Source organism: Pholis gunnellus (assembly GCF_910591455.1).
Source record: "Pholis gunnellus genome assembly, chromosome: 4".
Taxonomy (NCBI): domain Eukaryota; kingdom Metazoa; phylum Chordata; class Actinopteri; order Perciformes; family Pholidae; genus Pholis; species Pholis gunnellus.
Genome location: NC_136530.1, coordinates 5087349 through 5111987, shown reverse-complemented (window position 1 = coordinate 5111987; position 24639 = coordinate 5087349). Strand labels below are relative to the sequence as shown.

General features: G+C 42.4%; 2 protein-coding genes across 3 annotated transcripts in view; both read right to left on the bottom strand.

The window, feature by feature from the left end:
- hcn2b (hyperpolarization activated cyclic nucleotide-gated potassium channel 2b) overlaps positions 1-10053 on the bottom strand; it is a gene marked incomplete at both ends in the record, with an annotated part of 40899 nt that extends 30846 nt beyond the window's left edge. The window contains 3 exons of the mRNA XM_079158673.1: positions 2790-2951; positions 7333-7756; positions 9224-10053. Coding sequence (XP_079014799.1) covers positions 2790-2951; positions 7333-7756; positions 9224-10053 — 1416 coding nt within the window. The remainder of the gene's footprint in view (positions 1-2789; positions 2952-7332; positions 7757-9223) is intronic.
- A 1421-nt stretch (positions 10054-11474) lies between these two features.
- Positions 11475-24501, bottom strand: bsg (basigin). 2 transcript variants are annotated; one of them, XM_079158467.1, is made up of 9 exons: positions 24306-24501; positions 19523-19873; positions 17677-17845; positions 16710-16798; positions 16075-16211; positions 15575-15851; positions 12840-12864; positions 12672-12744; positions 11475-12544 (listed from the first exon to the last, which is right to left on the bottom strand). In XM_079158467.1, the coding sequence occupies exons 1-8, from the start codon at positions 24367-24369 to the stop codon at positions 12684-12686; spliced, it is 1173 nt and encodes a 390-aa protein (XP_079014593.1). In that variant the 5' UTR covers positions 24370-24501; the 3' UTR covers positions 11475-12544; positions 12672-12683. The 2 variants fall into 2 exon arrangements, with proteins under 2 accessions (XP_079014593.1, XP_079014594.1); XM_079158468.1 differs by lacking the exon at positions 19523-19873.
- Between the last annotated feature and the right edge of the window lie 138 nt (positions 24502-24639).

Genomic DNA, 24639 nt, shown 5'->3' with positions numbered 1-24639 from the left:
TGAGAAAAAAGGATGGCCGGAGATGAAACAAGAGATGGAGCGATAGAGAAGCAAGTGATGTCCCCCAGGGTCAATGGGTGTGAGATCCATCTGTTCCTGGAGAACCCTCTCTCTCTCTGTCTCTCACACACACACACACACACACACACACACACACACACACACTCACACACACACACACACACACACACACACACACACACACACACACACACACACACACACACACACACACACACACACACACACACACACACACACACACACACACACGCGCGCGACAGCTATGCACGCAAGCACACACACCACCGTGTCATATAGCACACAGTGTTTTCGAGGGCTGAAAGTCTCAAATCTACTGTATGTGCCAAAACTAGAAGGTTCAACATATAAAGCATTTCTTAGAGAGTCTTAGACAGCCTGCTCAGGAGACAGCCTGTGCAACGACATATGCGCGAGGAAGGAATCATCCAGCTGTGCTTCACTTCCCGAGACACAACAGTCATGTGATGTTCGGTCCATGAAATAGAATAAACTACCTCGCAAACCAGTTATTTGCAGCTTTTGATACAACAGTAAAAAGTCAACCATCTTTGGGCTCCGTCACAGTGGCGGGCTAGTTTGTGAGGCAGATGATGTTGATCCATAGACTGTGGACGTAGTGGACGTAGTCACTGTGACGTCACTCATTGGTTTTGAGGGCTGTAGTTTTGAAGCCTCGAGTTGAGCGTATTGGCCGTCGCCATCTTGGTTTTGTTTTGCAACCAGAAGTGGCACAAGCGGAGCCAAGTCAAACCGAACGCTTAATAAAACCCTTTTAGGCAAACAAAACGGTTACAATTAACTTTCATGAACTGAAAACATTGTTAAAGGGTTAAAGTTCTAAGAAGACTCTCAATAGGACAATAACTTACTAAATGAACATCATGTTGTATTGAAGCGACCGAGACCATAAACTCATGTTCACAATGTTTACTGAGGTAATAAATCAGACTTCTTTTTTGCAACCAGAGGAGTCGCCCCCTAATGGCCTTAAGACAGAATGCAAGTTTAAAGCACTTCAGCTTTAGCTCTACTTTTAAGAACCGGTTGCCGCCCGTGTACTTGTGTCATTCCCCACTAATGCCAACTAGTTATCCTCAGCCTTAACCAATCACTTTGCTCTTTACCGCTCCAGTCAATGCAAACTGTCCTCTCTAACTCCCAATCCACTTATCCTTGTATCCTCTATTTCTTTAAAGTTACTCACAAAGCATTTCACCAGTGTTGGTTTTCACCAATCCACGGTACACCCTACATACTGTGAGCTCAGCATCAGGGGTCACAGCCCTTCATTAAGCCCATCATCTGACCTGCATGAACCATCAAGATACAAAAGGTTTGAGCCAGTTCTGAAATCTAAGCCTTAATATTCTTCAGAATATTATAAATATCTTAATTTGTATGGTTGGTCTCTCCTGGTTGCACTATTAACAGGCCTACCACATGACTCACAGGCAATATGTGTGAGTGTGTGTATGTGTGTGTGGGAAAAATAGTATTTAAGTTATAAAAAGACAAAACAAAAGTGTGGAAACGGCATGTATTGAGCAACGGGCAACCCGGCAGATGTGTTTTTAACAGCTCACATCCCCTGACTTCTCCGTGCCTCCGGCTCTGTCAGTCACCAAATCTCAGCCAGTTATCTCTGATACGCAGTGACGAGTCAGACAGCATGGAAGGGATTAAGCTCACAATGATAAATACACAAACAGGTGAAAATGGTTCCTGATGTTGTGACATTGTGATGTAACAGTGCAGCCATAAAAAAAACACAGTTTCCTGTTTATTAGTCCCCCATGGCCAAAACTATTAAACTGGATCGGTTAATTATTAAAATTATTATAATAAATCCTACCTTTATTCAAGCTAGCTGGAAATCTTTATTTATTTTATAATTGTTGAAACTTTGTTTACATCCCAACAGCAATCAATAAAAGAAATGCTCGGACATAAAGAGTAACTTTTTTGAGATGTTTGTTTTTAAATCTAGCGTACTCTTGCTAGTTTATTTAAGGTTATAATCTTCAGTATTTGTTGAAGCAGTATTCGGTCTTAATTCAATTTTATAGTAATTTGGAAGCTGTAGTTTGTTGTACTTTAGTATTTTATTGATTGATTGCAGATTCTTTGAGATTCTTATGGTTCAAGAGGTTTGATCAAGTAATGCTCCTGTTTGGCAACAACAGGCTGGTTAAAGGTATAAAGGTCAAAATAAACATGCTTTTAATAATGATTTTTCATTAATGATCTGGTCTAGATCATTATTTTTCATGCAGCTGCAGCATTTATTTTTTGTGTCATTCTTATCTTTCATGTCTGCAGACGGCCAGAAGCTATAGCTGCCAGTTAGAATGAGGGAAGTAAATAAGAAAAGAGAGAAAGAAGACATTGGCTAAAGAACAAACCACATGAAGCGCCGTATGAACCGAGTGAAAACAGGCTCTGTTTTCATCCCTCACTCCTGCTTTCTGTACACACTGGCATCTCTCCTGGGTTTAACTAGAGAGGGTTTAATTAAGGCTGGTCCTGTGTGTGTGTGTGTGTGTGAGTGTGTGTGTGTGCAGACTAAACCTTAAATAAATCCTATTTCCCCATCTGCCTGAAATAACACACTTCTGTGCTCCATGGGGGATATGTTTAATGCTTTGCTTTTGCAGTGATTGTTCTTTCAAACACCTTCGCATGCTGATATTCCTGTGATTGTGTGACTTATAACGCAAACATAATACGCAACATTTTTTGCTTACCACCATCTTGTTGAGGGAGACCCAGCAGTCAGACGGAAAGTCCTGCAGCATGGGAACGAGGAACTGGAGACAGCCATCCCAGTGACACAGCAGCAGCATCATACCAATCAGGTTGAATATTCGCATCACAGCACTGGCGAGGTCATAGGTCATGTGGAAGATCTGTCAGGAGGAGACGAGACGGACAGAGGAGAGGGTTATCAAAGTGGAGAGGAGGGAAAGACGGAGATAGATGTGTGAGGGGAATGAAAAATCTGTTCGCACAGAAAGAGGTGAACTGTACATCCAGTACATTTCTAAAAAGAGGAGAACGTGTAATATTATCATTACATGTGTATTCTATAGGAGATAGTTTGGCCAACATCCTTCTCATAAGGCAGCGTTAATTGATTTATTGTATTTTTTCCCACTTTGGAGTAGGAAAAGATACTGTAAACACAAAATTGACACATAACCATCTCATAAAGTTGATATTATGGTGAACATGTTAGCATACAGTTGCCTATTTATACATCCAGCATTTACCGGAGCAGCTTTATCACTCATTTGGAGCTGGGTTTCAGTTTACCTGGCGAATCATTCACGTTCTTCCTGTCAGCTCTGTTGTTGTTGCTGGCTAGTTTATTAGTGCACCCGTTAGTGCTTGGCAGGTAAAGTGAGTGTTTTTCCACAAAAATAAACAGCTGTCTGCTGTGTCTGCAAATGACACTGCTGAGAGCGGTAAGGGTGAACCAAAATAGTACCGTTGTGGGACAGAAACCAAAACAATAATGTAAAAGACAAGAAATAAACCTCTTTCACATTATAAGTCGTCATTCGACCGACTGTTGTACGCTGTTGTCTGAGCTGAAGGAGTTTCAGGTGAGGCTGATTCGGCAGAGATCCCGACGGCCAATGACCAGCATTAATAATTACTATAAAGTAATTGCCAATTTTCTCGCTGACGGTCTTGTTTACTTAAGTAGGTCATATGGAGGCAGCGGTATTAAATGGAGACCGTTTCTTAATCAGATAAAGGTTCCTCATAATAACTTTCAGTGAAACAACAGCCTGGCCCGACTGATGCTTCTGTGCTTCACATAGTGGATGTTAAAGGAGGTAAAACATGTCACTAATCAGGAACAAAAAGCTGACGTGCTGCATGTCATCCCTCCTCAATCTTAGTAGCATATTAGTGTCAGGCTGAGGGTCTACATTAGAACCAGGTGGGCAAAATGAACAAGAAGAAGAATGATGAACGACGCTGATGAGGCTTTGATCAGCAGCCTGGGGTCGGCCTCTCTCTCTCTCTCTCTCTCTCTCTCTCTCTCTTTCTGTTTGTTTTTTTTAGATTCACTCTCCTCAGGTACGAAGGCTCATTTGTGCAGAACTAGTGTCAGTGTGGCTCTCGCTGGCTACTGGCCAGGCCTTGTTAACCACGATGTGTGTGTCTGTGCGTGAGAGTAGGTTTACATCAATGTGTGGGCTCCGCTGTGAAAACCATGCTTAGCTGGGCCAACTGGAGGCTTCGCTAAAACGTAAGCAAAAGCATTTTCCCCACTAGGGAGAGATAACTGTCCTATGAGGGAAGTAGGCCAGGTGGATGTATGTCTGCAACGTATATATTACATAGTCATGTATAATGGAAAGCCCTGCTTTATGGCCCAATTTGCTGAATTCTTACATCACAAACAAAAGGCTCATTTCTCACTGGAAACTGGAGGATCGACCTACGTGTGACTCATCTGGTCACCTCGCTGCCCTAAACCCTCAGCTCACTTGAATCTCAAAACCAGCATCCCTCTACCGAAACCCCCGGGGCGCAGATGTCTCTTGTTAGTCACAGTACCGACACAATAAAGCAAAGCGTTCTAACATATTCCTCCATCCAAACAGACCAACATGCATATTTTACTCCACTCACTAATGTGGCTTCGGTGCTTTTCTCATGGCCCCGCGTCTGGCTGAGTTCCCCAAGTCCCATTAATTACTTCGACTTTAAAGTGCTTTAAATGCTCATAACACTTTAGTATTGTGCATATTGGCTGTCTGTGCACTAAACACCTCCTCCTTATCCTCCACCGCCATCTAGAATATCTACCAGCATCAAGGTGTTGTTTCTACTTGGTGGATATTCAATCACATATATGTTGATTTTCTTCTTTATTCTTCACCCGTCTGCATATTTTAAGTTTTCCCTTCCCCTTGCGAATTAGCTGCAGGCCAAATGCCAAAGACACAACTTTCACTACTTTCCCCCTGCTGTAATGGCTGATGGCCTTGGCTAATTTGACGAAGGGGAAAGGGAAACACACCGAGGGACCTGCCCTGTGATTAGAAAGCATTCCCATCGTGATTAATGAGGCTCCAGGACTAATGTTCCCCGTGACACCTGCGCACCTGCGCCATGTGTCACTGTCACGCCACAATCTGGGTTGAGGCCCATTACTGTGACCACGACTCACGGCCTGCGAAACGCAGATAAAGTTGCGTTCGGCTCCCGCGTCGGCAGCACGTTGTCAAACACGATACGGGATGACACCGTTTAGAGGAAACTATATTGAACCTGATGAATATTACTCCCGCAAGCAATCTCGCTGCCGCCCATTTGCCGTCATCGTCCACTCTAGCTCATGAAAAAGGCATCCTCTCTAGTGCATGCCAGCAAGTGGAGAGCCTTGATACAAGCTTCCTGCCTCAGGAAATTGCTCTGGTTATTCCAGACAACGCTTATCTCTGCTGCTGTGTTGGCCGTGCCACAAACAAACACACACACACAAACACACACACACACACACACACACACACACTGCCAGTCTATTCAAAGATCATGTCAAAAATACATCTGCTCTTTCTTTTTTTTATCTGTTATGAGCACCGTGGTTGACTCACTTGGCGCTAAACGGTGAACTCATCACAACTCTAGGATGATCTTTTGGGAAAACCCTGCCACACAGCAGCTGAGCTGAGCCGAGCCGAGCTGAGGGGAAACCCAGCCAACCACGTTTGGATCGAGCTGAGCGGAGCAGAGCTCGGCTGGACTAAGGTGATCGGGGCAGGGCTGAGGCGAAGCAAAGCAGCGTTCAGTTGCGAGAGTCAGTAATTAGGCTTCTCCTGGAGCTCAAATAACCACTCTGTATTCACATGAGCAGTGGCTATTTATTTTTCGGCATGAGAGAACGCACACTTTTGATTCGTGGATGCTTAGTTAATCCAAATATGGATTTTCCCTTTATATACAAAAGCACATAGCAGGCACGGGTTCACTGTGTTTAAGAAGCATATATGAGAAATGATGATTCCCTGATGTGTAGTTGTAATGTCACATTAAAACAATAATAATAATTGAAGGGAAAAAAAGGTAGCTTTTGTTTTGAGAACATAGAAAAGGCAATTAGTGTCTCCGGGAGTTCTGTTCCTTCCTCGGAAAATCTCCCTTTGCTTTCCACTAATAAGCACAAATTAATTTTTCATGAATTCATAACTACATCAGCACACTAGCTATCAGACAGCTATCAGGCTTATTGCTTTACAACATGGTAAAACCTCAGTTTCTGTGCCGGGGAGTAATCATACAGAGCATTGTTTTGATGTACAAACAGAATTACTTGTATGCTGACATAAAACTCACTGCACTGGAATCCAATTTTGTATTATTAATTAGAGCACAGTTTTTTTAAATGAACAAACAACTCAAAGTGGCAGGAAAAGACTTAACATCCAAACTGCAGCTTACTTCTATACAGAATATAATGCTGCACAATCCTTTACAGATGTGGTGATCCGCCCTCACAGCGGCGCCTCTGTCTGCAAGGTGACGAAGAATGTTTCATGATGTAAACGTAAACGCTGAAGAGATGTCAGGATAACAGAGATTATCTTTTGTAGCCTGGTCAATGCCGATACCTTTATTTAGTTTTTAAAATGATGATTAGCCGGACACTTTTTAAATGTTTTAAACACATTAACAACAATCTTGATATGGATCCCTGACATATTCATAATTATCAGCCAGCGTATGCAGAACACCAATGCATCTGTAATAACTCAGTATTTATCAGAATAGATCTAGTGTCTTTTAACCAAAAAGGAACAGGAAGTGTTCATTGTATCTTCTGTTTCACTATTGTTTCTATGGAATAAAAGAAAGAGATTTTGTGAGATTCCTGTAAGAGATTTAACAAACCAGTATAAACAGTATAAGACCATATTATTGGTCGATACTGGCTCATGAGAGAGATGCTGGTATTGGGTCATATATGATGTATATCATCCCACATCCTTCATGTTACAGATGGGCACAGCTGTACAGATGGCTTACATTAGAGTGGCAACTACCATTTCCTAAATATAGCACACAACCTACAACAGTGGTGCTCATGTTCTCCCCTTGTGTTTTTGTTTCTTTCCCAAGGCCACTACTGCATGGTTTTGTCATCTTTATTAGCATAGTGGTCCAGGCCCGTAGGCTCACTGTATATTTAAATAGAGGAGATTTCTTGGAGTGATCGGAGTAAAACCCAAAACCCTTTCATTGGATCTTAAATGTTGAACCTCTGCCTACCTCCTCCCATTGGTGGATGTACCGGATGAGTCTGGAGAGCCTCAGCAGCCGCAGCAGACTGAGGATCTTGGTGAAGCGGACAATGCGGAGCGCCCGGGCCGTCTTGTACATCTCGGAGTCCATCCCTCTCTCCACGATGAGGAAGATATAATCCACAGGTATGGAAGAGACGAAGTCCACAACAAACCAGCTCTGCAGGTACTTCTTCTTAATCTTCTTGGGGTCGAGGATGATCTCGGTGTTGTCCTCGAACACGATGCCGGTCCGGAAGTTCAGCACCAGGTCCATGAGGAAGAAGGTGTCGGACACCACGTTGAAGAGGATCCAGGGAGTGGTGGTCTCTTCCTTGAAGAAGGTGATGCCCACGGGGATGATGATCAGGTTGCCCACCATAAACATCAGCATGGTGAAGTCCCAGTAGAACCTAAAGCAGGGGGGGGAGATGGTTAGAGACTGAGAGACAGTCAACCGTAAACACAGTGATGCTCAGCCTTTCTCACTAAGTGCACTGTATCTTCTCCTGGTGATGTAACCTAAACCATCTGACTCGGGACAAGGTCAAACCAAGGACAAGCAGAGAGACAGGAATATAACAGGAAATACAAGCTGGGTGCCGTTTAAAAGGACAACAGACAGCCAGAACAGTAAAGCTACTGATGGAGGATGACTCAGCAATTATCACAGCAATTGTGTCCCATGTTCAAATAACGGCTCCATGTTTAATCATACCACAAAATCCACCAGTGGTTAAGCGTTTTAAGCAGTGCACTATAAGAGCGACACCTTATGAGACGACTAGTCCATCAAGAGAAAATGTATTTGCAACTATTTTGATGATCAATCAATCTTTAAGCTATTTTTCAAGCAAAAATGGCCAAATATACTCCAGCGAGGATTTGCTGCTCTTCTTTAACTTATGTGATCTTAAACTGAATACGTTTGACCTGCTGGTCAGACAAAACACCACATTTACAGCAGTCATTTTGGGCTTCAGGAAAGTGATTTTCTTTCCAAAATGTTCAGACATTTTACGGACCAAAAGATAATTGGTCATTGGTGGATGCAGTCCTATATGTGCTTTTGTCACGTTTTTTCAGAAACCCCGGGTTCCATTTCTGTCTGATCAGCTGAAGGAACGCGAGAGCCTCCGAAGCAAAGGGAGGAACCGATTGAAGAGCGTTGCCGAGTCATGAATGTTCCCTCATATAATTCCCCACAAAAACCACTAATTCAGCATTATATGAAATCATCGTTTGATTGCAAAAATCTGAGTCACAGCCAGCTGAGAGCTCAAATAACTGTCTTTATCTTCAGACTGCTGCCGTTTTACAGTTGAGAGATTTGGAGGAGCTGTCCTAGGTGCTGAAACAGATGTTCAGACGCATTCAAACTCAAGAAATTTAACTTTTCCAACTTCCCGTCAAGTTTATCTTTGAGACAAAACTCATTAAAAGAAAGACTTTTGCTTGTTACACTGATGTATCGCAGTTACGTTACTATTTGAGTCTTTATCCGTCCCCTAAATTGGGGAATATGCATGGTTGAGATAGACAATATCTTACTATCAATAATGAATTATCATGATGTATCAAATCAAAGTTTCAAGGTGGCTAAATAAAAATATACACAAATATTGAATATTAGTTGTATTTATTGTTTTATTTATTTCATCTTGGATACAGCTAAAGTGATTTGGAGGACATATCTAAGAGCTTTAATTATTAACCTGAATATTCTATTACTTTCCTCATATAACGTTTGACGTGGAAAATGAGCACCAAGCAGTGCGTTACTTAAACAATCCATAAAATTCAACACAGCTCTTTGACTGCCATGCAACGCAATCTAAAGACTATGCACTGTTATGGACCTAACTCAATTTGACCCATACCTGAAGTCGCTGTATGGGTGGATAATCCAATTACCCGCTGACTTTACGCGCTCTTGCTCTTTCTCCACTGCCTTCTGGCTGCCGAACATGCGCAGGGAGAACTTGTTAACTCCAGGCTGAAGCATGGAACTAAACTGCCGCTGCATGTATGTCAGGTTCGCCCGGGAGTCTCCATCATCGGGCACTATCTGAGAGCCATCCTCAGCTTTGGAGAACGTGACAGAATTTCTCGAGTGCTGACTCGGAGTCTGTCCTTTACTAGTCGGGGCGTTGGAGAAGGAAACTCTGGAGTCCTTTTTCTCCATCGCCGCCGCGGTCTTGACCTCGGCGCCCGGCCCCTGTGTCAGGGACCCCGCTGAAGTGATGGAGCCGTCCATGCTTGCAACCTGCCCCTTCCCGTCTTCAGCTGCCACTACTCCATCCGCCTGCTTCTCCTGCCTTGAGATGAGAGAGGATAGGCTCCCTGAACTGGTCGGGTCCCTTCTACAATCTCCGTTTTTGTTGCATATCATGCCGATGGCTCCCTCTGCTATTACGCCCGCCTCGGGAAGTGCGTCCCCTCCGGCAGCAGCATCCCTCCGGCACAACAGAGCAGAGGCTGCGCTGCCACTGACAGGTGCGGAGTCCTCGTCTCGCAGGAGCCACAGCTCGTGGCTGTTGGAGTTTTTGCGCGCAATGGACGCGGCTCCGCCTCCTGGCGTGAATTTCTTCATCTCGGCTCCTCCACTGCTCCCATGATCCTTGCGTCCGGCCAAGCTGGTGGAGACTTGAGGTGGTCGAGGCTGCTGGAATTTGGGCTCCTCCTCGCCGCCGTCTTCCGCCTCGTCCATCACAGCCAGAACAAAGACAAGACGGACAGACACTCCCCGCACCTTGAACCTGGCGAGACTGGGCGGCGGCGGAGGAAGAAGTGTGTGGAGTTCAAAGCAGCAACAGCCTTCTGCTTTCCACACACACACACACACACCCACCCCACTTTAGGATAACAGCGCACCGGTGGCGTTGCTATGGCTGCCACCTGGCTGCTGTTAGTGTGCGTGTGCGTGTGTGTGTGCGTGTGCGTGCAAAAGAGAGATAGACAGTATTACATTTGGGCTGCAACTACTTACACTTATAATGAAGAAACAATGTTAAAACTGTCAGTGTCATTAGAAACTTTATTTACATAAGTAAACAGATATATTATTACATACATAAATAAACTCACCTGATAAGAGCGGGTCAAAGGTGAAGGTCACAAAAAATAAAAAGTTCTCCATCTTCCGTCATCCACAGTTGATCTCAGGTAGACCATCAGCCAATAACCTACTCAGGTCAGGTGATCCATAGGCTTTCCTCACTGAGAGAGCGCTTGTATGAACAGCGTTTGTCTGTTGATTGAAGGTTGATAAGTCTGCCAATGTGTGCTGGAGTCCTCCATTCTCGGTTAAAGGGCTCCACCTTGTGGAGAAATGCACACATTGTACACAAGCTTCTTGGGGAAATGGGCCTTTTTCTAACCGTTCGGAAAGATTAACTCGTTACAATGCATGACGCTTTTGTGACTGAACTATAACCCAACAATCCCTTAAACAGATGCATTATTATTTTTATAACATTTTTTAATAAACGTACCATTCTGCTGCAGATTAACACATTTCAAATGGGGCAAACATTTGGCTTTCATAAACCAAGATAAATCTAATTCTAAACCTTCCTTTACACATTGAGGAAACACAAGATAATCAGACACATGCACCGCTCTATTGATAAAAGGGGATCACAACACACGCTTTCTGTTGGCCGTTATCTGTCTTGGCCTGAAACAGGGATTTGTGCACGCTAAGGTCAAAAAGGAAACCTGGTTTAGGGCCATTTTGGTAAAACATTTAAAAAAAATGTTTAATTAATTGAGCACATTTAAGCCCAATGCGCACATATCCACAGAGGAGTTATTTGAATCTTTGCTCTGCGTGTTATGACTGTAAACAACATGCAACAGTCTATGAATAAAGCTATACTTATATTCTCAACCTCAGAATATTCAGGTCATTGTCAGACTGTAAGGTGACATGCTTTAAATTTCCTCTCAAACCACGTTAGACTTGTGGAAGCTATGCTTTTGTAATAGTTATCCATTGATAGACTGACATTTGTCAAACAAACGGATTATCATCTTCAGCTGTTTGGGCCTCGTCGTACACAGAGTCTAGACCTGCTATTCTAAGTCACCCTTTGCTTTGAGAAGAAGTCGAGTAAGTAATCCAGCATGTAAAATCAAAGACCTTTATTCAGTTTGTGCAAGTTGTACAACAGATGGTGTTCCATGTACTCTGATGGTACAACAATGGTACACAATTCTGGCTAGATCTTTTTATCAATCACAACACTAATCAGATTAAATGGAATTAAACATTTGGCTTCTGAATCATCTACACAGTGACGGGAACAGACGATGGTCCAACAATCGCGCACACAAATCACAGCGAGTGAGAAAAGAAGAACAGCTTGTTAAATGTTTTATCTGCTTTTACTAAATTTAAAGAAAGCTAGTGTGTAGTATTTAAGTTGCATTCAACAGAAGTAACAGACAGCTCTTGCACTTGGTCCATAACAATATATTTTTATTCTGGATGTGACATCGGCAACAAAAACGTCGGTGAGAAAACCGTTGGCGGGTAAAACTTCCGATTTAAAATATGGGATTCGGAAATAAAAGCTTGACTTTAAAAAGGGAAAATGCATTTCTACTAAAAAGAACTGTAATTTCTCACGGCAACAAAACTTTGCAGATATTAATATCATCATTTCTGCATTTTACTTGAAGTGTCAGATTTACACACAAAAGATAAATGGTGCTTGTTGGCGTTTAGGCAAAGTATAGAACTATGCAGAAGGGAGAATCAGCGATGGCGTAGGAGCAGGTCAGACGCTACGAGAGTGGCAGTGAAGTACTCTGAACAGAACTTGTACTTCTTTACAAGTAACAGCTCCAGATTGGAGAACACAAAAGCAAAGACTGCGAGGTCAGTGTAGGAAGCATCAACAGAAAACAACCACAAAGAGGCATTCCTCACATGAACCGTCTATGATTTCACAACAAACACACACTTTCCTATAACGGCGTTTTAACTCATGCAATATTTGCCCTCTGGGCCTCAAGCAGAAATTACTTCACACTATGTTCTGTGGCTGCACAATGTGGAGAAGAAGATAGAAGAAAACAAAACAAGAACAAATCTGACAGTTTCTTAATAACACCCAAGCACAAAAAAGGTACTTTTAAATTTGCAGGGTGCACAGCAGAATGTGCCACACGACAGCTGAATCCTGGTCTGCCATCTGGAATAATAAAACAAAATTTAAAAAAAAAGATGCATGAAAGATGAATTATAGTCATTTGAAGAACCTATATTCTATTTTTGGTGTATCCCCTGTATACTGGTAGATAACACAGGAAGTCACTCACCTCTTTCAGCTTTTAATTGGAGTTCCTTTGCCTCACATTCTTGTCTTTGTGATTTTCAGTAGAATTGCTCTTCCTGAAAAACACATCAGAAAGAAACATCAGTTCTATAAAAAAAAAATAAAAGACACTTTGAGACAATGAGGGTACTGAGCTGCTGACTGTACTTACAGGGGAGCAGCTCCTGAGTCGTCATCTGTCAGCGATCAATGGAGGAGGGCAAAACAAAAAACAACAGTCAGTTAAGCGTTACTAGTTACTGGTGTGAGCAAAACGTGCCATCCCCCTCCCCAACACACGATGGTAGCAAATGTTAGAACATCCTCTGCAACACGACTCCAATGAGGTTATGATCAAATCCAACTGCACATGTGCTGAAGCATGCCCGCCCTCTTCTGACAATGAATGACACAACTAAACCCGTAGAAAAGCATTTTAACGCAGCAATTCCACACGATCATAGTCTACAAGACACATTACTAAATGCCACTGAACAGACTGCTGTACGTTTCTTTAAGAGAAGTGTGGTAAGATTTGAACATTGCCATTCATGAACATTTTCCCGCACATTGGCCAGAGTCGCCCCCCTAGCGTCACAGAGGCTCATGCAGCACAAGCAAAGGACACCAACGGGACACGGCAGTCGCTGTGTTAAGAGCCTCTGAACTGGCCGAGCTAACAGACAACCTGGCGGGTGTATAGAGGCAGAAGTCACACCAGAGCAGGAGCACGTATTGACAAAGTGAGGCCGTCTCTGAGGCCAAACGGTGAATGAGACAAACTTAAATGATGCACTGACCTTAAGAGGGTTGCCTATCAGATATCATGCATAAAGAGCACAAGATGCAGAGGGCATGCAGACAGAATGCTGAAACTTCTCACTTTTCAACCTGTTCAAGTTCATGTCAAACCATTACACTAGCTTGTGTGTCTCATTCGACTCTTTCATTGGCTCAAACACGTGATTGTTTTTTGGGTTTTTTTTTTTTTAAAAGGACCAATAGAAGGTGGAAGGAAAACTTTTTAAAGCTTGCTCCGATTGCAGGGCCAGTGAAAGAGTGACCAAATCTTTGAGCGCATTCCTCTTAGAAGTGGCGACTATGAAAGCAGTTCATTCAGACTCCCATAGCGTTCTGTTCCACGCGGTCATCTCAGCTCAACCACTTCAGTCTGACATGCAGTGTTGTCCACTTACCAAAATGCAAAATCAGCAGCGAACAGAGAAGTAAAAGTGTAAATAATAAAAATAAAAAAGGTTTCTATCACAGATCGTTGATACAAAAGTGGGAAGTGAACTCCTGATCTTTATTCTAAAAATGTAAATAATAGCAAAACCAAAGACAATAAGGGTTCATATTGAATGCATGCAACTACAGTCTGTACATCCCACCTAAATTAAGAGTTCTGATACGTTACTTCCAGGACCGAGGAAAGTTCAAATCAATATTTGTGAGCATGAGCCGCTCTTTCTCAAAGCCAGGAACCAGAGAAGCAAAGTTTGTGACTTGATGGCCGGTTAGAGACGGCGTCTGTACTCAAAGACTACGAGGAAAGAGTCACTCTGTAACACCACCGTACGACAGCGAGTGTGTTTGTTAGTCCCAAGAACTCAAACAGTGATTCACTCTCCATCTAACGGCTCGTGTGACGTCAATACCACATTATCTAGATACGGTTTCATCGATATCTTAACCATTTTAAAGACACGGTGTTGAGGGCGATCTGTAATGTCAAAATTAACCTTAGGAAAATGTACTTTTCCTAAAACACTGCTGGTTCAGAGTCACTTTTAACAGCTATTCTCAGCCCAAAACATGTTCTCCTTTTTAACATAGCTAGGTCATTTTATTTCTAAATGGGCTCATGAAATCACATAAACGTTACGTTTAAATATCACCACTACACATCATCAGCTAGAGACAAATGTGTTCCACCACTGTTCACTAGCCAACGTTCCCTCGGATGCAGTGACAAAAAATGGATGGGTTTGTAAAACAAAAGGAGTGATGTGGGAGACAACCTGCGCCAGTAAAGGCTCCAAAACATGTGGTGAGAAATATGACCCTGAATATATTCAGTTTAGATTCATGATGGCAGATCTAGTCTGGTTATTAAAGTGGACACCACTGACCTATAACATCTTTCCCAATTCATTATTAATGGGGCAGTTCCAGACTTATAATCAAATCACAAACTTTAACCTGTAGTCTTTTGGATTTTGAGAGTTGTTCATGTTTACGTATATTTGTTGACCGTCTTAGATCACAGGAATAACATGCAAGTAGTTGTCCTTAAGGAACAGAGCTTTTCTTTAACAGCCTCCAACTTTCCACACGCGAGTCTACAGTTTGATGCATTTCTGTCTTACTGGAAGTTGAGTGACTTCAAAGAGACCCTTTCTACATTTCTTTCAGCCACACATTACTACAGAGGAGATGAGTGCATGTTGAGAAACGGCCGCATCTACCCTGAAAATACAGATTTACTTCCTGGCTAACTATTTATGACATGAGGGTATTTTCCCAAACCTGTGTAATTAGTAAAACAGCAACACGTTTTGGAATTCATCAAATTCTGAGGTCTGGTCAGACTGTAAACAGCATAGTGTTAAAAAAAGGGAGAGAACTGGTGGTGGCATGTTTGCGTCAGGCATCGGTGAGAAGATCAACAGCCTTTATATAGTGCTATGAGACAAGACAACCGAGTTACTGCTTCTGTAATCATGTCATCTAATGCTTTAAAGTAAGGTAAAACAGTTGAATGAACCTATTAAAAGCAACAAAGTCATGTGAATTTGAACACATTTGACTGCAGCGCCATGTCAGACGATCCACTCACTATTTATTGTTTTGTTGTCTAAACTCTGTATACAGTATGTAGTGGTGGAGGCAGCACGGCGTACGTACCGTCAGTGACCTCATCAGGCTTTCTCCTCTTCTCATAGATGAAGATGATGGTCACCAGGATGATGACCTCGGCCACGATGCCGAGGAAGGGCCAGAGAGCAGCCAACCGGCTGCGGACACGCAGGTAGATCTTGTCGCTGTTTGTGCCGAGCTCGTTGGTTCCGGAGCAGACGTAGTTGCCGATGTCGTTTTCGATGCTCAGGTCATTGACGGTCAGAGTGGTCTTGTTTGGGGTGCTCTTGATCTCATATTTGTCGCTGGTGCCATTGATGATAGGCTGCGGGTTGTTAGTGAAGGAGTTAGTAACGCAAATAGCAAGACAGGTGTGACCATTCGGCATTGCTTCATTGTATTTTACAAGTCAAGTACTGGACATGCATCATTTGCAACTTATGTACCATTAGTTTAGTTTACGGTCCTCTGGTTTAGAATTGTAAATCAAAAACATAAATACGTCATTTTAAGATAATCAAAAGTACAAGCGTAAGAGAGACGCATACCATTTGGGAGCCGTCTAATTCTTTGAACCAGGTCCAGTCGGTGGGCAGTGGATAGCCGTGACTCACACAGACCATCACCCCTTTGTCGTTCTCATTGCCGTGCTCGGAGTGCTTGTAGGCAGCAACATGGGGAAGTGCTGCGGCAAGACGACAAACACATTCAGATTAGAACGGGAAAGTTTGAGACCGAAATAAGTGAACATTTATTCTGGACCAAAACGCAGAGAGAGGCAACTGGAACGTTTCTAGAGCTCCGTCATAATACTAAACTTTGAATAATTGATTCCCATAGTTCATTGTTTCCTGTTGAAAACATTCCTCTGATGCTGAACTTTAATTCAAATTCATTATCAAACTGTCACCCTCATGATTATTCTCTTATCTGCTGCATGTGCAGATGAAACCCATTTTCCAGCTGTGTTGGGCACATAATACTTTTTCTTAATGGTTGATGTACGGTCTTAAATATTACCAGTGCTTATTGTTGATGCTTCCAGGAAATGTGCTGCCTTTGACATTTAATCTTAAGTATATACTGTATTTTATATAAAGACTATAAAAGCATAACATTTGCAACCGAGTTAGCTAAAACCCCAATGTCAACATCGATGTGTGATATTAATGAAATAACTTACTTTTGACTTCAATCATCTGCTTCACCTCTGGCTCGGTGAGGAACACGCATTCATACTTTCCCCCAGAAGTGTGGGTGATCTTGTCCAGACTGTGGAAAGAGAATTTGAGATTTGAGAATTCCTTGCAAGAACACAAACCTCTGCAGACCGAGCATATAGCAGGTGGTGAACAATTCTTCACTTTAATGACAGCGATTAGTTTTCCACTTAGCTAAGTAGAAAACTCACAAAAGAACCCTGTTTATGTTCATGGGCAAGGGGGGGAGATAAAGCTGCTTGTCCATGCAACAAATATTTCAAATTTCCCCCGGTAATCACAATCCCGCTATTGTTTGATGTTGATGTCCCGTACTGCTCTACTCGCTCACCCTAATGGGGAATTAAGGTCAGGGCAAGTGAGCACAGTGCTCGGGGCGCTTATCCCGGCTGCCAAGACTACTGGCAAAGCTGCACGAATGCACGGTCCATCTCTCTGCTAATCACGAGCAGCGAATGCCTGAATGGCGCCCCTAGCTTTGCTGCTAATGGGAGGCAGCCAGCGAGAACGGTGAAAAGGGGGGGGAGGGATGCCCGACGAGGAAGATGCAAATGCGAGGGAGAGAGATGGATATTGACTGTAGTAACAGAGACGGAGAGTATAAGAATCGAATAAAAAGGACTAGAGCAAGACCTGCAAGGCCAACAAAGCTGACTTTTAGGCAGAGAAATGATTAAATGTCTTAACTTATTGAAGCCAGTTGGACATGACATTTTATCGTTTAGCTGTACTGAGTGAATAAACCAATCAGCTAATTGCACTGTTGTCTTGAACATAAACAAGGAATTCTTCTGCTTTACGAGCTAGCAGGAAACCGCAAATAAAACCAAACATTATTCAAGACGAACCATCAGAGGATGAGTGAATTTATAGTGACGTAGTAACTGCAGGGCAGATCTGCCCATATGGCACTCTGATGAAGCTACTTACTGGAGGCTTGTGTATGCAGTGGCGTCGGCAGACTTGGAAGTTTCAATGAGCTTTCCGTTGTACACCCAGTGGGAGCCCTTGACAGGAAGGCTGGACTCCGTCAGGTTGCAGCTGAGGACTGCGGAGGTCTGGTTGCTGACCTCCATGGGGTCAGTAACGATTGTTGGGGCTTCAGACAAACAGAGAGGGGGGGGATTCATTATTTATCATCCTTTTCTAAACATAACCGACAGACAGTGCTGCCCTAGAAAAGGAAAAACAACTTGTAACTACACATTTGGTCAAAATTGTGTTTTAACTTGTATTTGACGACTGTTTTAAGATATTAAAAAAAGCGCCATAGAAGTGTGTAATATCCGTGAAAATAACTTAAAGCAAAACAGTATATGCATTGTTGTTTGTAGTTACAGCACTTTTCCTTTGTAGGGCAGACGGTGGTCTTAATACCCTTATACTTCATTCTTTTTAAGTATAATTTACATTTGATCTCTTAACACTCAAGAGTTGTCTTTACAGAGATCAATGACTTCGTGGCTGCCCTCCACTCACTCATTGCTAAGAAAAACAAGGTCGGCAGAGTGCAAAAATTCAACCCTGAGACCAGAGCACCTTTATTTCCTCTCAGCCAGGGTGCTCTGGGAATTTGTTGACACAACTGTTGAGTGTTAAGTGGGCAAGTGGAAATCAAAGCAGAATTAGCCACTAAATCCTTTGAATTATCCTCCCACTTGCCAAGTTTGAGACGAAAACAAATCCGTTCTCCGGAGTTACACCAAGAAAACAGCAGGACACAAGTACAAGTTCTGAACAAACGCTCAGAACCTTCCTAGAATAAGGTGGAAAGAGCTTCCCAAAGAGGGGGAGATCTGTCCCACCAACAGTAGAATAGGGGAAGGAGGGGGGGAGAAAAGGAGATGTACCAGAAATCTAGCAGATACAATAGTTTACAACAAGGTCACGGGGGAGAAGATCTTTTAAAACATGCAGAAGAAGCAACAAGAGGAGAATGAAGTAGTATTGACAGTATAAGTGCCAATCACATGATAACATACAATAAATATGTATTTTTTGCTTCAACTGGGTGAAGAAACTGACAAATTCTTTAAAAAGAAAGTGACAATATAATACTGGACCACAAGGCAGAAATATACCCCATGGCTGAGCATGTAGTTTTAACAATGAGTTGCCATCTTCTGTGCCAACAGTTGAGTAGGTTATAAGCCACAGGGCTGGTCTACAAGCATTAACAAGGGGCAACGCCAACGTTAGTATCAATGAAGGAAAACAAATATCTACCAAGACGCTACAGTAATCTGACACCCTTTTTTTGTTTTTTCTTTAAACAATAAAAATATTCATATTTTGTTGATATGCAATACCTCAGTCTATCAAGGATCACATTGGAAAGAAGCAGACAAGCTTTTTATCCTTGACAATTTCAGAAAAATTGTACATGGCGGCCATTTCCTATATTTATTTATTATTTCAGAATTTTTCTTCAGGAGCCATTTGCAAATTTCAAACCTTCTGCCCAGTATTATATGCAAGAAAACCTATCATAGTGGAACCTAAAAAAAAAAAAAAAAAGGCATCAGATTGAAGACACGTTAAATGGTAATACAGGATTAGGGAGCGGCCCGGCTTCATGACCAGGTTCAGATTCTACTACAGGGACAGTCTTGGAGCTTTTGAGGAAAGAGGAGGGAGAGCGTAGACTGGGGGAGGCAGGATGGAGAGGGTATTGGACCGGGAAGCATGGGAGTCGAGTGTCCAGGACTTCACTAATGAGGAGATAACAGCCGAGCTACTTTGACCGTAGTCTCCTCGTGCTTCCTCCGCCACTCACTTTCGATCACAATAATGTTTGCCTGCGAGCGGATCCACTTGATTTTGGGCGTCTTCTTCAGTTCATTGCGGTCGGGGTCATTGGAAGCGCGGCACTCGTACGTGCCGGAGTCGTTGAGGCTGAGGCTAGTGAGGTGAATGGTGCTTGTGGCGTGCGTAATGTACGTGGCGTTTATTAGCACACAGCCGTCCCGTGCCCCGTCAAAGAGCTGGGTGAAGGTCTCGTTGGGCTCTTCGCCCTCTACAAACCACCACTGCACCTCGGGGATGGGGGTCCCTATCACCTCACAATGCAGATCTGCCCCGTCACTGATCAGCTTCATCTGAGACAGGGGACACTTGATGAAGCCCGCTGAGCACCGTTTACAGTAATCCCAGCAAATAGAGATATTTTTATTTTATTTTAAAGTGGTGAGTTTAAAGCAAGCCGATTGATTTCATGGATTGGTGATAAAAGGCCGTGATGGAAGAAAGGCAAGCAAACAGGAAAAAAAGAAAGAAAAAGAAACAAAGTTAATAAAAACACAAATGAAATGAAAACATGAAAGCATGCACATAGAAACAGATTTTCATCCAATTATTTTTGGGGGAAATGTTTGATCATTCCTGGTCCTCTGACCCATCAAGATGAAAATGAGAAATTAACATAAAAGCAATTAGGGACGACACAAGCTGATTCAGATTACAATATGGGAGCGCAACATCAAGCATACACTCAGTTTCCAATTTATTGCATACAGCAAGCTTCATGAAGGTTATATATTTATTTTAGTTCAGACTGTTTTAGAAAGGTGTTTACTTAATGTTATGATCATTTTGGAGGCTGTAATTTGTGTTGCAGTTGAATTGTATGGCATTACACTTGGCGTCGTTGCTAACGTTTTGTACACTGACAATGAGAGTAGACTACTTACAGGTTTGGGGGACTATCTCCGTCAATTTAATCTACCAAATGAAGTTCATTTATATGGCCGTTTGTTTGGTTTAAAAGGCTTTAAGCAATTACTGAACAATAAAAGGTTGGGCCTGGGGGCAAAAATGCTCGATCAAGACATCCCTAAAGGCAGGTAAAGCAAAAGAAGAAGAAACAACACATTTAAAGCATCCAATAGCATTCCCATGAAATCAAAAAAATGAATGAACAGAACATGAAGAGAAAAGCAGATGAGGTTGAAATGGAAAAAACATTTCACATAATAAAATTAAGTAAAAGAATCCACAAAAGGCTTAGGACATGCACGCATTTCGGGCTGGCGTCTTTTCTCTGCTGTGCCTCGTGTCACCCAGCGGAGATCAGGGAGTTAAACTAGACACACACACACACACACACACACACACACACACACACACACACACACACACACACACACACACACACACACACACACACACACACACACACACACACACACACACACACACACACACACACACACACACACACACACACACACACACACACGGCCTATTTTCAGGACGTTCTGCCAATGATTTCATGCAGACTATTGCACATGAAATCAATGTGAGTGGAAGTCAAAACTGTCAATCCCCACTGAGAGGCAAACATTCAGCATTTCCCATCGATGCATTGACATGAGAATAACATTATGGGTGACTTATTTTCAGGCGACACAATAATGTCACATCACTTTCTGATGGATTTACTTCTTTTGTGTATTGGTTTCCTTCCCAGTATCACAGTTCTCCACATCCATAGCAGGCAGGGGGGGGACGGGGGACTTGTTTGGCCACTCAGTGGTGGTCAGAGTGGGGGGGGGGGGGGTTATACACTTAGGTGGGTCCGGAGAAAAATAACATTCTCACGCTACAGGCTAACGCACAGCCAGCTTGTTCCTTGCTCTCAGGAGAATCCGTAGCTCACAAAAAGCAGAGAAAAACAGGACTGGGCCCGAGGTACCAACACGAACAATGAGTTAATCCACGACATCCAACCATCAAGTCACATATCGGGGGGGTGGTTCTCCCTATTTTAAAACGCACACCCTTTCAGTACATTCCCTTGATTAAGATATGTTGAATTTTGTGTTTGAGAACTTCAATTTTCAAAACCCCTCCAACCAAAACTGTCAGCAGATATCAATTAAAGACAAAACAGGCAGACTTGTGAATTTGTAAAAAAGGAGCCTCAGTCTCTGCATGCAACCTTTCTAGCTTAGTGACTTTCACCACTGCTATCAAAAGGTCACCTTCGTAGCACACGCTGAAAGAAAGTTCAACAACAAATACAGGCTGAGACCTAGTCCCAACTGAACAGATGTAAACCACAGGAATCCCTCTGCTCTTTAACATGAGAACCAGCAACATGTTTAAGTTGATACTCTATGTTTACCTATGCTCAACAAACATGCTACATGCTCGAACAATGAACAAAAAAAAAAGCCTGGACATCTATATATTTAACCAAATAGGAAAAAAAGCTTTTATATTTAATGTTATACAGCTGTAGACAGATTTGTTACCCCAAAAAGAGCCGCAAATAAGCCCACACCATGGGGATACATGCTTCATCTTCATAGAGTTTATGTTTTCATTCAACCAGCTGGTTGGAAAGTAACAACTCAAGGACTTTACTACGCCCTTTGAAAAGACAAAAGGCTACACACAAAGACTAAAACATGTTTAATACTCAAGAAACAAAGTGTATTGAATTGTTTACACCGAACAGGAAAAACTAGAACAATTTGCCGTCCTTTCCAACAGAAGATGGATGCCGTTGGTTCCAACACTGACAGCAGTGATGCATGGAACCAGACACTTTGTAAAGAGGTCGGTTCAAGCTTTCAATTCAGCATTGTATTATTTGGCAACAGTCTAATGTATTCATTCAGCTGTGGTGGACCACAGATTTCAACTCCCAAACCCAAAAGAACAACCCGTCACTGTCGGTGCTACTGTTTAGACTTTCATCATTGAAGGATAATTTAGGTGAAAGCAGGTTAAGCAGCTGGGAACTCAAAATGGTGGTCAATAACAAAAATGACTCCATATTCAACACCATTTACCAAATTACTTGGACTAAAAGCCCCGGCACTTAAAATAGATGCGTGCCTTTGTCACACATTACCTATCTGCCTCGTAACCCACTTTTCAGTGCTCGAGAAGAAGCTGAAACTCCAGGGAAATCTAATTTTACTCCTGATCTACTCAGAGCCGTCGTTATTAAAGCAGGAAACATTCAGCGGTATTAATCATTTGAAATGATTTTCAAAGTACATGGTTTTACGACATAGTACGTCAGTGTAGGTACTTGCTCATCCATCTTAAATGCCTTTAGGATGACAAAACAGGGGGGAATTGACTCAGTTTGGATATTTTGAAGTGTACTTAAATAATTATGGGGAACTCCTTCAGTGCTAAAACTCAACTCAGCAAAGGAAGCTCAAAGCTATTTCAAAATTATTCCATTTTAAGTTTAGGTTTACGGTTAAGTGAAAGGCGTTACCGTCATGAAAAGACAAGACATTAACATTTTGACTGAATCAGTCCTCTTGGTATAAATACTGTATCACGTGTTGACTATCATCATATTTTAAGACTTGTATTTTCTAACAGAGGGGGAAAAAAATAAGCACTTCAGCAGCACGATGAATATTCCTCCCACCTAATGCCCAGGGAGCCAGTCTGATATTTTTTCCATAATAGCCGTCGTCGCAATGCTGACAGAGAGTCACGTGACATCCAACAAATAACTGGTTGTGATCACTGTAACCAAGCAAAGAGCTGAGTGTGAAGAAAATGTAGCTCTTTGTTCTGTAACGTTAATAAATAGAGAACCAGGAGGACAAACTGATACTGTATTGTGATCACTGATACTCATCACAGGGATTAATTAGGAGTACCTGCATGCATGCCTTTTATTGATTAGCTGTGTCTGACTGATTTATATATTTCACATAGTCTGTTAGTGTCTAACAATGCAGCATAATATTGACTTTCGTCCATGTTTGTATTTAACATAGTTATCCCTCATTTTATTTGCTTTGTGTGTTGAATGTCTTGTTTAGTACTTGACAAATGTAGTATAAGAGTCTCCTGAATGATACTACATCTCCCTCTTGGGACTACAGATGAAAAATAGCCTCTCGGTTAACTCTGTTTTTATTAATGTGCACTGTCCCGTATCACATAAACCGATAAATAAATACGAACAAGCAACTATGGCTGTCAATTCTAACGCTACAAGCTAACGTTAGTGCTCCGGTTCCTACAACACTGTGTGGAGGAAACACTTACACCCTAAAAGGTGTAATAAGTCCTTTTTTGGTAAGTGAAAACGACAGTTAACGTTCATTCCTAATGTATAGCATCCCTTTGGTAACGTTACGCAACTAATTACGAGGTTAGTGGACACCAACGGCCTCGGCCGAACTGAGCCACCATGTTTAAAAATTAACGTTAGACCTCACGTGACCGAATATCTAACGCTAAATACCTTTCTGGAGAATAAAAAAAAAATGAGACATACAAAGATAGATAAATACATTCATTTTTAAATGTAGTCAAGAAACGGTCAGTTAACCGTCCTGAGTGCAAATTAGCAATAACACGAAATGAAGCTAACTGTTAGCGCTAATACGTGACTGTTTCTTACTAACGTTACAGACACATTTCGTAATCACAGCTGCTACGAAAAAAGATGTCCGACGAACAAAAAAATACAACTGCCGTCACGTTAACGAAGCAGGAATCGGCGTGAACATGATAAATGTTCGTGGTTCAGGGCAAAGTCTTCCACCAACATGGCTGACACACTAGATTCTTACCTGTGGACGCGTTGGCTCGCCAACAGCCCAACAGCAGGGCGCTGACAGCCCACAGCAACTTCATGGTGGATAGTTTAGTATTTTACTAAAGGTGTCGAATAAACGCAATGTTATTGAGCTACGAGAGATGACTCTTCTTCTTCCTCCTTTTCCGCTGAACGATCCAGTGGAGTCGGTCGTCCTCTAGTTGCAACTCACGCACACGCCCTGAAAGAGCACGTACAATATGACGTGTTGTTTAGAGGCGTGGTCACGTCACGTCACTCACATTAGTCTCCACTTAAAGAGACAGTTAAACTAATCATATTCATTTAATTAAACTAATCATATTCAG